The sequence below is a fragment of the Astatotilapia calliptera genome, chromosome 7 (assembly GCF_900246225.1).
Source record: "Astatotilapia calliptera chromosome 7, fAstCal1.2, whole genome shotgun sequence".
Taxonomy (NCBI): Eukaryota; Metazoa; Chordata; class Actinopteri; order Cichliformes; family Cichlidae; genus Astatotilapia; species Astatotilapia calliptera.
In genome coordinates, this window is record NC_039308.1 from 54593032 (window position 1) to 54605623 (window position 12592).

Below are 12592 nucleotides of genomic sequence, written 5' to 3' on the forward strand. Positions count from 1 at the left end.
TTTTCTTCAGTGTAAAATATTATTCACATAATAAAATAAATTATTAAACTTTACATTTTCCCCAAAACTACAGAAAGAAACAGAATCTTCTCTTCTTTAAACAATTTCCAAAACAATTCTCTGCTACTGAAAAAAGGTATAAATAATTAAGTCAACGTGAGTTGTTGTACACGAATATTCACCTGATATATTTTTACCTCAAACAAAAGCAGGTGCAACAAGTTTGTATAACAAAACAAATTGCACTTACATATTTTTCCAATTTGTTTAAATTCACCAGACACCAACCCTTTTTTCTTTTTTTTCATCCATCATTTTCCTCATAACTTCTTTGATCATTTTGCTAATACCGAGGCTGCTGACTTGCAGCTGCCTCGGTGCTCTTTCCCTTTGTTAGCTATGTCCATGTTAATCTGGGTGAGGGTGATTTAAGTGTCTGATTAGGTTGTTTGATATAAAAACTTTTTCACAGTTATCCCCCATGGTTTACTTTGGGGAACTTTGTGTCGCCACTCATGCATCTCTAATGTCTACCATTATAAAACAAGAGTCCCAAAAAGTGAGGACACTTACAAATAGAAAGGTCTGAACAGCTGTGATCGAGCTCAACATTAAACCTGGTGTCATTGTCCAAAAACCTACAGACCAACTGCACAGCCTATTGCTAACCTTTTGATTCCCAACCTCTAAATACTGTTATTTTTTGATGCTTATATTGTACCCTTGATTATTCCACCTGAGATAACTGCTAGACAATCACAATACTGGAGTATTCAGAGTATTGATGAATCAATTGGAGAGTTTACGCTTGTGTTTGTCATCAAAAGCATTTGAACCTGGAAATTGCAATTACATCAGCCTTACCGAACAAACTGGCACAATATAATACAAACAAGTTTATTAATCCCACTAGGGGCAATTAGCTTCAAGCAGCTTGTTATACACAAAACACATTAACATACAAACAAGCAAATGAAGCTTAATGTGATAAACCTCTCAGGAATAAAATAAGCCAGTTTTTAAAAGGTCAAACTATTCCTTTAAATGTAATGAAATTATCATCTACCACCCAACTGTCTACATTTCCTCCCTGTTTCCTTCTTAGAGTGAAGGATGGGGTCATCAGTTCCTCTGCTGGCCTCGCTCCTTGCGCTCACCACCAGTGCGTTGAGTCTCAACCCAGATGACCCCAATGTCTGCAGCCACTGGGAGAGGTAAGCACATTCCCTTGTATTTAATCGTCTGAAAACGCTGATTCGTATGAGTGACGTTGTCACTTCTGAAACTTTTTCAGTATATCTTCTCTTAACCAAAGTTCTGATCTATTGTCAAAGTCCATACAGCAGTATTGATCTCACAGCGGCTCAAGTTGCCAAGCTCGGAGAGATGGGAGGTGCTGCTGCTTCAAATGAAATACACAGGCAGATTGATCAGTGTACTCTCATCCCAATCAATCGCGAATGCCACAGAGCCTGAATAATTATTAGCTTTGCTGGGCAGTGTCACTTATGAGAAATAAGCAGGAATAATTTCTGTCTGTGGCGCAAAGGGGAGGAAAGAAAGCTGTGAAGATATATTATCTGGATTATTGCCTGACCAAGGTGAGGGTACTTTGTGGTTCCACCTTGTTGGCATCGAAATGGATTCCCTAAGTGGGCAGTATGGTTATGGCTTTTAGGTCCTCCAATATCCGCAGACCATATATCATAAATATCAACTATTTTTTAGCGTTTTCATACCCTTTATTTTAAAGTCAAAGCTTCACTATGCAGGAAAACGACACTGTGTTGAAAATGGGATCAGTGACTTTCTGATTCTTAATAACTAGCATTTTATTGCTATAGCTGGTAAAACCTGACCCAGTTTAATAGGGTTAGGGTAGGGTTAGGTCTAAGTGATTTAAAAAATGATTTTTTTGTGATGATTCACAAAAAAGAAAAATAAACAAAGTTTGGCTGCTCAAATATTTAAAATGTTTGACTTCCCTCTAATATTTTTTAAATAATGCCACCTTTCATCATTTTTTTCTAAAATTGTTATTTAAGTCAAACCATGTAAAAAATTCAAAGGGTAAATTTCTCCTAGGTAGAGCTTATTACAACACTCAGACATTTAATAGATGACAAGAAGCCGAGACTAATGGCTGCTTTTCTTTGTGCCTGTGGCAGGGACTGAAAGCCAAAATTATTGGAGACTATAGGACCGGCATTTCAAGATTTTAACAGGCGCTTGTTTACATTTAAGATCTTAAACAGAAACCATGCTGAAAATTCTAGGAGTCAAATAAATGTAAAAAGTAAAGAGCACAGCATCCGAATCTAAAATTTAGAGGAGAATACATTTTAAATCTCTACCACAATTTAAAGGGGTAGAAATAATAAGCCAGAGTACAAGAAAGTATGGTACAGTCCTTTTTTCTGCAACTGGTGTCCTTAAACATTTGTCTTTCAGCTATGCGGTGACTGTCCAGGAATCCTATGCTCACCCATTCGACCAGATCTATTACACTAGATGCACAGACATCCTCAACTGGTTTAAATGCACAAAGCACAGGTGAGTTTGTAGGTCTCAGAATTTGTTTCCTTATTATATTTTACTTGTTTTTTTGTTTTTGTTATAAGTAGCACGACCTTTACTGTACCCCCAGAGGATGCCAGTGACTGTAATTGTGTTGTTTTGAAGACGTTATGTTTTAATTGCTTCATCAAGGTTGATAGCTCCATCAACTAAATGAGTAAACAGAGACCTCCTACAAGCGGATTTTTATTTGGGGGTAAAATTCCACTTAAGAATGATTTTTCTGTGCGTACTTTGATAAAATGACAAATAACAACAAAACATTAAGTTACTGTTTCGAGTTTGTTTGTTTCCTGTCCTTCAGAAAGGATCACTCTTTACCTCACGTAGCTGTCCCTGTGTGTCTGCTTTTTCAGGATCAGCTATAAGACAGCTTACCGGCGGGGAGTGAGGACCATGTATAGGCGCCGCTCGCAGTGTTGCCCTGGTTACTTTGAAAGCGGAGACTTGTGTGTTCGTGAGTGCACCTTTTTTTAATTCCTAAGTCTTTGCTCACGACATTTCAGGTTGTATCTGCAGGAGATTTTAAGAAAATAAAATATTAGGATTGATTTTTAGTCTGAGTGGCTTGCAAGTAAAGACGCAACTTCCATACAGGCCGCTGCTGCCCAAGTCTCCTGTCTGATCCCTCAATAGCAGTCCACTCTTGCCTTCTTTGCTAGCGTGCCACCATGTATAATATGCGGATTAAGTCAATTTAAAATGACTGAGCATGATTTAATAAGGTCACTCACTGTTTTACAACATGGTCTGCTCCCTGCTTTGCTCTTTCTGTTAGAGTAGCTTAATTGAAGTTGTATAACAATGAGAAAAATTAACGAGCCGAGAGCATACTGGTTACAGACCAAGGATGTATAGCACCCACCATAAAACCACAACAGACTTCAATAACTTAAAAGAGCAAGGGCCTTGAAAATTAGGTTGTAACAGTGCGCTTAAAACAGTCATTCACTGTCAATTCAATAGCTTCAATGTATAATTTCACTCGCACGCATTCAACTGAACACTTTTGCAAGCTGTTCACAGTATTTGTTACGCTGACCTCACTGAATATTTCATTTGCCTTAAAAAAGAATTTAATTAAAATTGGTCTTCAATAATAGTTTTCATCATCTTTTGCAACATAAGCTAGCTTCTGATATAGTAACCCCACCGTGTGCTCTTTGACCACAGCTGAGCTTGTCCTTGTCTAAGCTTTCCTAGCCTCGGGGTAACAGCTCCCCAGGAAGTCAGCCAACAAAGAGTGAGACCCCGTGTGATTATATGGGAGTCTGGAGAAGTGAGGAGCAGACTGATCAATAATGTATTCATTAACCATTTAACTGACAACAGAGACATTTGTTCATTAATAGTCTTTTCAGGGTGTTAACAAGGTGAATCTGCTAACTGCGATGCCGCCTCTTGAATTTGGCTCGTCTTTATCAATAAGCGTGCTTTATTTTTTTGTATAATACAGTATCAGGCCATTGCGGCCTGTGTCAGGTGAATAGAGGAGATTGAGTTGATAGGGGCCAAGAGGGCAGTTTTTGCTTTTTGCTGGCTTTGCAGACTGCTCTCTTTTAATCCTAGCACTCTCACTACTAGGATTAAGAGATTTGTACTCCCCAAGCTGTTTTGCATGCAGTGACAAAAGGGAGCATTATAGAGGAAATCGAACCAAAATTAACTCAAGTCATCTATTTCGAGACATTTTATTGTTTACTGAATGTAAAATATCCCTCCCTTGTGTATTGTTAGTTTAGTGTAGCTTTTCCCCATGAAGTCTGTTTCATTAAGAGTCAGAAAAGCTTCAAGAGGGTTTGCCTTTTAATCCTGCCTCCTTTCTTTTTTTTTGTCATATGGCACCACATCAGCACTCACATTAGCTCCAGTGAGAGGCAGTTAATGAATTTGGGGATGTGGAGCAAGCATTACAGAAACACACAAAATGCTAATGCTTCCGACACTCTTGAAAGATGCCTTTTCTTTGTTTGTTGTTGTGTTTCGTTTTGTCTGTAAGAAGTGATTTTTATTTTTTTAACATTTTGTCAAGGCGCTCTGTGATACGCTGAACTTTGATCTGCTTTTTTCTAATTAGTGCTTGAAGTTTCCAATGAGAGGTGTTTATTATTTCTGTGACCTTTGATCTGTCGTAAGTCATTAGCTTAATATGTAACTAGTCTATGTAGAGGATGTGAGGAACTCATTTCCCACCTAATAAGCATGATTATTACAGTTGTGCAAAGGAAGCAAGATGAGCTCACTAATGACAACAGCTCGTAATATCTTCTGAGGCTGACAGGCTCTGCGGGGCTCTGAGTCTCTCTTTTCGCAAAACATTTAGGCCAGATGACTCCTGCGTGACTCTTGCCTGTCCATTTTAAAAAAGACCTTCGCTGCAGAATTAGTCGGGTTTTGATAAGTTTCACATTTGAGCTTTCACCATCAGTAAGATGATGAGATTTGGCTCCAGAAAGGGATCGTGTGCCTGTGATTTCTTTTTCATTTTTGGCTTTGTTGCATTTTTTTAATGTTTCAAAGACAGTTTTAAAATAAATCGTCTCTGTGCTAGACAGAGGCCCGGAAAAGAAGTTATGCAGGAAGTTGTTTGATAGGTTCTGCTGGCATCTGTCTTAGAATGATTCAACCATCAGCTGCATCACCTCGTTTCAAGCGTTTTCCACTACAAAGCACTACGACTACAAGAATCATAAACACTGGCAAAAAAATGGCACTGGTAGACCCTTTTTTTCCTTTTGGTTACTGCAGGAAAGCTTTCCACAACAGGAAGGGACAGTAAAGATTTATAATATCCAACATTTTAAAAGATTGCGGTTTTCCTGGGTAAAAATATTAAATTTATTAACACTGCATGACAATCACCAATTAGCTCCATTGTTCCCCGTCCTGATAACACCTCTGCATAATGAGTTAGATTAGCCTTTTATCTAGATGAAAGACTCAATTTTCCAACAGATTCCTTAGACATGAGTTAGGCAGAGTGATTCATGAATTTCAATTAAAATGAAAGACCTACCTCCTACTTTATTATGCCATCCCTTCAGTACACCGGTTCAGATCTCAGGAGAAGGGTGCGCTTTATCCTTTCTCCCATATTCAAAACTTCATTTCCATATTTCTTTTTTTTTCTAAAGGATGTGACACATTTGCATTTCCCTGTTCTCGCTGATCAGAATTTGCTGATTGAAACTAAACGAAATCAACTCATCGTGGTGACATTGAATTCGTCTCCTCTTCTCTTTGAATACTCTGCATACTGTGGGCCCATTGATTACAGGTAGTCGATCTCACTACCTTCGTCAGCACAAATGTTGAAGCTCTTCCCCCTTTTCTTTTTGCTGGCTTACTGTAATTAGACAGTTCTCTGCCAGAGTGATGTTCAGAAAATCTGCCCTGAATTATCTTTCAATCTCTGGTTTACCATTTTTGCCGTGGGAGCATTTCTGCGATTAGCGCCAGCTTGTTGCTGTCTGGCGTTCACTCCTATTTCTCCTTTCCTGCTGCATCTTTTGAGTTGGTGGTGGAGCTTAATCGAAGCCTGACTGAGTGATAATCTATAGCGGCACTGTTCAGGCCTGCAGCCAGCTCCTCCTGACCTCTGTGCCTGCAGCATGGGTGCCATAGTGTTGAACACAGGACTTATATTGTTAAGAAAAAAAACTGCTAGATGCTATCCCCTGTCCCTTTTTCACTTTTGACCACATCACAAAAAAATAAGGAACAAAGGAAGCAGAACTTGGAGTGTTGGATGAGCTCTGATCAGTTAAGGGCATGGACTGTCTGCTCTGCCGCCCTTGGATTGCGTATTATCCCTCCACAGGCCATGTTAGAGGACTGCTGATTCCCATCAGGCGGAGTTTCTCTCTCGTCGTGTTTCCTTCCTCAGATAAGAGCCTGTCTGTCTTAACCCTGTTGGCCAGATGACCTTGGCTGCCATATAGTTATTAATGCTAAGTACCTATTTTTGTCATCCTTTTCCTTCTTACTTTGAAACACTGTGGAAAAAATAAATCCACATGGGTCACTTTATTTTCCAGCTCAAAGAAAAAAAAAATCCAACTCTTGTGAACACACTTGCAAGAATACTAATGCCAGCCCAATCAATTGGGCGCTGTGTTGTTCAATATGAATGATCAAGAAAACTGCATACTTAGTAAACACTGCAGTGCCTGGACCTGCTACATTAAAGCATCACTATATGACAAAGCACTGGCTGATCAAATTAGGGAGGATTTACAGCTTGTTCCGTCATGCCTCGACCTGCCGATAGCGAGTCATTGTGGAAAGTAAAGCTACATGATAAACCGAGTGTTGACCAAGGACTTTGGCTGCTAACGAATTGTTTAGCCTGTTGTCAAGTAGCTGAGATGGATGTTAAATATGAGCGCCAGAGCTAAGATTCAGTCCTTTGATGGTATTCAGGAGATATTGAGTGTTCAGTTTTATGGGCCATTTTCTTTCAGCTGTTATCTTGGTGCTTTTCATTATGCTGTTTATTAGTGCTTTAATGACGGTTTACACTCTGTGTGTGTGTGTGTGTGTGTGTGTGTGTGTGTGTGTGTGTGTGTGTGTGTGTGTGTGTGTTCCAATGCAATTATAAACTGTGCTGATGAGGAAATGTCTTTGTCTATTTTAGCTCTGTGCACAGAGGAGTGTGTCCACGGTCGCTGCGTGTCTCCCGATACATGCCAGTGCGAGCCCGGATGGGGAGGACTGGACTGCTCCAGTGGTGAGGGCACTTTTCTTTTAATTTTCCAGTTAACCATTTAGACCCATTTATTTCTAAATGGCTTCACAGCCAGTTAGTCCATAAGACTTTGCTCTCAGTGTGTTTTGCCACAATGCCCATCTACCTCAAAGCTGCTCAGCTTTGTATCCTCTCTTCTTAGCAAGCACAGCCAATGGAACAGGTAAGTTACAATGAATTCATTTTCATTTGCTGGAAGTGGAAGTGATTTGCCTGATGAATATAGCGGATGGATGGATGGTTGCATTCCCCCCCCCCCTCCCCCCGTGTCTACCAAACTCTCTGTTATGGTCTTAATCATGATTAGACTGATGCCCGTGGCTTGTTCAGTGCGATGATGAATCAGTGCCAAGCTGAAACAAGCCATTGTATTGGTCTTCTATTTACTGGGGTTTCCTCAGCACCCAGAGCTGGATGGGAGGGTGGAGTTAGACATATTCATCCTGCAATCAACTAAATGCTGGAGTGTCACTGAGGCCAGGCAGGAGGGAAGAGTCTATTTTCTCCTTTGTGAAACGTATGCCGGCAGAGAAATGTAGATACAGAAGGCCTTTTATACTTAGGGCAAATATAGCAATAGCCATGGCAACATATCACCATTTCCTGCATCAACATTTCTGACCTCTAATTCTTAACTTCAACTCTCCACTCCCAGTTGCATTTAACCGTTGCATATTTAGGAATGAGTTATGGCAGATAAAATCAAATCAGTAGTGCTATTGTATAGATCTATGAGTTTTCATTAGCAGGAGAGCCATTCGCTGATTAGCAACTGTGTGTAAATCAGCTGCCTGCGCAGCAGCAGTGGCCTATCGGAGGTGGATTCATGGGCATAAATGACAAGCCTGAGCTGTTTGCTGCTGCTGCTGCTCACTCCTACAGACTGGTGAGGGTCCAACAGGGAGGATGTGTGAGGTTCAGGGCCCTCGGGGACTCTTGTCCCACTCTTAGTTGGTTAGGAGTGCAGCCGTGTGTGCGTTTGAGCCTGCAGGCGCTTGGCTAATCCACCTTGTTAAAACAGACTTGATGATTGAGACAGAGGCATTATTCATAACTTTAGATTTCCATACCAGGCATGATTCCAGGTTTTTTCATTTACGAGCTTTCATCTGTCGAAATAAGGAATGTGTGCCAATTTTTAAATTAAATCTGCCCTCTTTTTCCTTCGTGTAAATGGTGCAGCATGGTTTTTTTTTTGTCTTTCACTGTAAATTCTGCATTCGCTCAGCACAGACAGATGAGGCGGTTAGGTAAAAGTCTTTATGCAAATGGATGCAGGCTTCATATTATGGCACAAGTGGGCTGAAATACACACATTAACACCAAATCAGCTCCAACACAATCAATGTCATGCTTTATTTGCTGTTTATTTTACCACTATTATGTTTGACTTGAGGTGTTTGTGTTCACATAAAAGCCAATTCCATAGCTGGTGAGAAGGCAAAATGAGCTCATCATATGACAAAGGATTTGTGAATGTGATTAAAATAAAAAAAAGAAAAAGTGTGCCGTCCAGGCTTGGAGATGAAGAGCTGCCGTGGGATGCTGTGCGGTCTAAAGCTGAAGTGACAGCCTTTCAGCCAATGATCTGGAGCTGGATCAAAGGCTTGGACTTTGTTTCTGGAGCAGCACCCACCAGGAAACAGTTTTGTATATGGGTCAGGTGGTGGAAATAAAGAGTTGCACTGTTTGTTGCCAGAAAAGGGAAGGCGATAAGGTGGGAGAAAGTCAGTAAATTGTGCTGGGAGTGGTGGTGAAGGCTGAAGAGAGATCTAGCCTGGTTTCTTTTGGGTTTTTTTGGTTTGTTTTTTTGTTTTCGCCTGCTGTTGTCCACCTGCTGTAGCCAGAAAACATTTCATCCTTTTTCTCGGCCTGAAGCTATATTCCCACTGAGACCAGACCTGCCCTGTGACCTGCCTCGAGTCCCGGGGTGTCTCAGACTCATCTCAAGGACACACTGGTAGATGTGGACCACACATAAAACAGAAAAAGCAAATGAGTGATGCTTGCTTTCTGTCATGTGTGGATTTTGAGTATTTTGAGGGGAGGCTTTGTTTTCCCAGAGTGATGAATGATTAATTGCCGCTGTTGGTTAGTGTGATTGCTCTAATGTCTGCACATTGTGTTTGTGGAACGTGGTCTTGAAAATGTTCTCCTAATCACTTGTCATGAGTCAGTTGTTTATTTTTTAATTTAACAGTTTAGGGCATTGAAAGAGTGCCCTGTACCTGTTAATGTTTGCTTTTGTCTGTTTTTCCCCCCAATGTTGTGCTTGTTTTGTCTGTTCTTTTGCTTTCTCTTCTTTTCATATTGAAATGCATCTATTTGTCCTCTCTGTACCACTGTGTATACTTTGTTTTGTCAGTAGGGTTTGTCTTGGAGAAATAACAATGTTCACAATAGGAATTCCACCATGTAAATAAAAAAAATGGACAAAAAATATTAGGTTCAATAAAGCAGGGACAGCAGCAGATTTATTTATTTATTTATTTTTGCAATGGCAATTCAGATAGATGGAGCTCTGCTCATGGGACCGAACAGTATGTCTTTAGTCATTTTAGATTTCTGATGTATGCTACTGCTGTTATTGGTTGTAGTTTGCAGCAAATATACTAGATGTTAGCGTAAAAAAAGAAGCACACAGTATGAGATAAAACGGGAAATCAAATCTTTGTAGAGTATTATCAGTTTATTGAATAAAATCTATATAAAGTTTTTTAGAGACTCTTATGAGTTTCTTGGGTTTAGCAGTAGACTCTTCGTGAAGTTGCAGAGAAATGACCTGGTCCTTTTTTTTTCTCCCCTCCTTTATTTCCGTGTATTTTTCAGCTCTTGTGATTTAATCCCTCTTGATGAGTCTGTCACACCGGGTCACTGTTTGCTACAGTAATAACAGCTTTCAAATAAAAAGAATGATCAAGATAGATGTCGTAAGGTATATTTACCCGTGACTGCCATCGCTTGTAAAATATTAGGTGCAATGAAGCACTATCATTGATTTCATGTGATTCAGTCAGATAATGATATGTTCCTGGTGCTCGGGGAGAAGAAATGTGCATATGAAGCTTTTAATGTTTCTTTCCTCAGCCTTCTTGGAGATTTCTTTCCCCTATCGTGGTGGAAAATGTACGCCCACTTGTGCAGAGCTTCTAAGAATCAATGCCACCGATATAAGTATCTGGAAAGTCCAAGAAGTAGTTCAGGTTTGTTAACCGCAAAGCTTCCCTTGCATTCTAAAAAGAAATCTATCACACTTAACAGCCAAATCTAATGTGTTTGGTCAGCCGTGGCCCATGAGGTAACATATTCCTCCCTCATGTATTCAGATGGCAAAGCAGCTATTGCTGTGTGTGCTATACACATGGTTAATTGATAAATGTGGCTGATGAATGGCTTTTTTATGCTATGCTGCACCAGATCAGATGTTACAAATGCTAATTGACCACTAAAACTGTCCATTTTTATGGATTTAAATCAATGATTTGTTTTTATTGGATTTAGGAATTTGGGATTGCAATCACAGTAATGTGGCTCAAACAGAATTAAATGATTTGTGCTTTTAGCTTTGTTAGCTTGTTTTGCCCCAACAACTGTAGATGTAAAACGAAAGAGTAGCCCGACCAAGACCAACAGACCAGAAGCTGTTAAACTTCATTTTGACTTGAAAAACACTCTCACGAGGACTCCCTCTGGCACACGTCGACAGTATTTACACATTATTCTCAGAAGAGCACCTAAGCCAGATGGTTTCTCTCCAATCCCACAGCAGCAGGACATTGATATGCATTGCTGTCAAAGACCAAGGGACTGAATTACATTGAACATCGGCATAGCACACAGAGATTCACTCTCACTTGACACATCACTCCAAATGTCACCTTACTTTGCTCCCGAAACTTCTCCCTTCATTAATCTTAGAGACAGAGTGTTGAACGTTTGTTTGTGAGCATGTGTGTTTCAACAAGTCACTTTTCTTTGAGATGACGGCTGCACGTCAACAACAGCAAGCAAAAAAAGTGAATCGTGTTTTTAAAAAGACGTCCACATCGATTGAATTCCTCATTATACAAGCATGTAAAGAGGCATTTTTGGAGAACTATAAATATTCTAACTCTATCATTCTGAAGTGGGTTCCTTGCTGCTTATTTCAGTCGATGCCAACTGCCTCATTCATTTTGATAGATCAAAGCGCCCAGGCAACAGTTTTTCTCAAGGGGACAGAAGACGGACCGATCTATAGAGCCTCATGCCGCTGTGCAAGTGTGTGCTTGCATCAGTGCAGTTGAGGCCTACTGTGCTCGCAGAGGTTTGTTTTTGTGAATGACTCCGGGTTCCCTGTGGATGGTGGAGCCATTTTGTGTACTGCCAAGTATGCAAAAGCTGTGCTTAAGGTCCCGACATGGTAGCGTGCTGGTAGTCTCTATGTATATATGTTCCACACACAGCTTTGTAGGCCTGCATATACATGTTGTAGCTTCACACTGCCACTTGGGGGCATTGTGAAATTTTTTGTGGAACAGGTAATGTGGGCGACTTCCTATTTAATTTGTGCAGTTAACAATAAAGGTCCACATGATCTTAACTTTGATATATATATCTTGTCATTCTGTTTACTATTTGGGTGCAGTTAGGAAAAATTTGTAGTGCCTTGCATTCAAAAGCAAAACTCTAACAACTTAATATATAACTATAGTCTTGGACAGTTGAAATAGTGAGCACAAATTGTTAAACTTTTTATTTCACTAATAGTCCATTACTTGCTATTTAGAACTTAAGAAGGACTTTGCATGCTAACTTTAGTAATTCGAGTTGGTTGTGTGCAATTTTAAAACCCAGTGGTGACTGTTAAACAGAAAAGATTAAACCATGTGGATGCCGCTGCTCGGGCTCTGAAAGAGATGTTTCAGGACGTGCTTCAGACAGCACGCCTCTCAGATCTTTCCCTGCATGCCTCACACTGACTCGTGTGACTTATGTGTAGTGTAAATCACTGTGCAGAGACTTCAACTGACTGATATTGAGTCCATCAAATGAAATGTGGCGCACACACCACAGCTGACAGCATTCTTGGCTACAACCTGACAAGCACACACACACACACACACACGTGCACACATCCAAAATGAATTAAATATTCATTACTGAAAAATGTTCTCACTGAGTACAATAATCATAATCTTTTACACACACACACACACACACACACACACACACACACACACACACACACACACACACACACACACACACACACACACACACACACAC

The 12592-nt window shown here is 40.2% G+C and overlaps 1 protein-coding gene across 7 annotated transcripts in view; it reads left to right on the plus strand.

Annotated features, from left to right (window-relative positions):
- Nucleotides 1–12592, plus strand: part of megf11 (multiple EGF-like-domains 11) — a 79590-nt gene that overhangs the window by 18673 nt on the left and 48325 nt on the right. For 4 of the 7 annotated variants that reach the window (XM_026175829.1, XM_026175836.1, XM_026175831.1 and 1 more), the window contains exons 3-7: nt 1106–1214; nt 2452–2553; nt 2934–3034; nt 7214–7306; nt 7467–7487. In XM_026175829.1, the coding sequence (XP_026031614.1) occupies nt 1114–1214; nt 2452–2553; nt 2934–3034; nt 7214–7306; nt 7467–7487 (418 nt within the window). In that variant the 5' untranslated portion in view covers nt 1106–1113. The remainder of the gene's footprint in view (nt 1–1105; nt 1215–2451; nt 2554–2933; nt 3035–7213; nt 7307–7466; nt 7488–12592) is intronic. The other 3 variants (XM_026175832.1, XM_026175833.1, XM_026175835.1) reach the window with 1 other exon arrangement.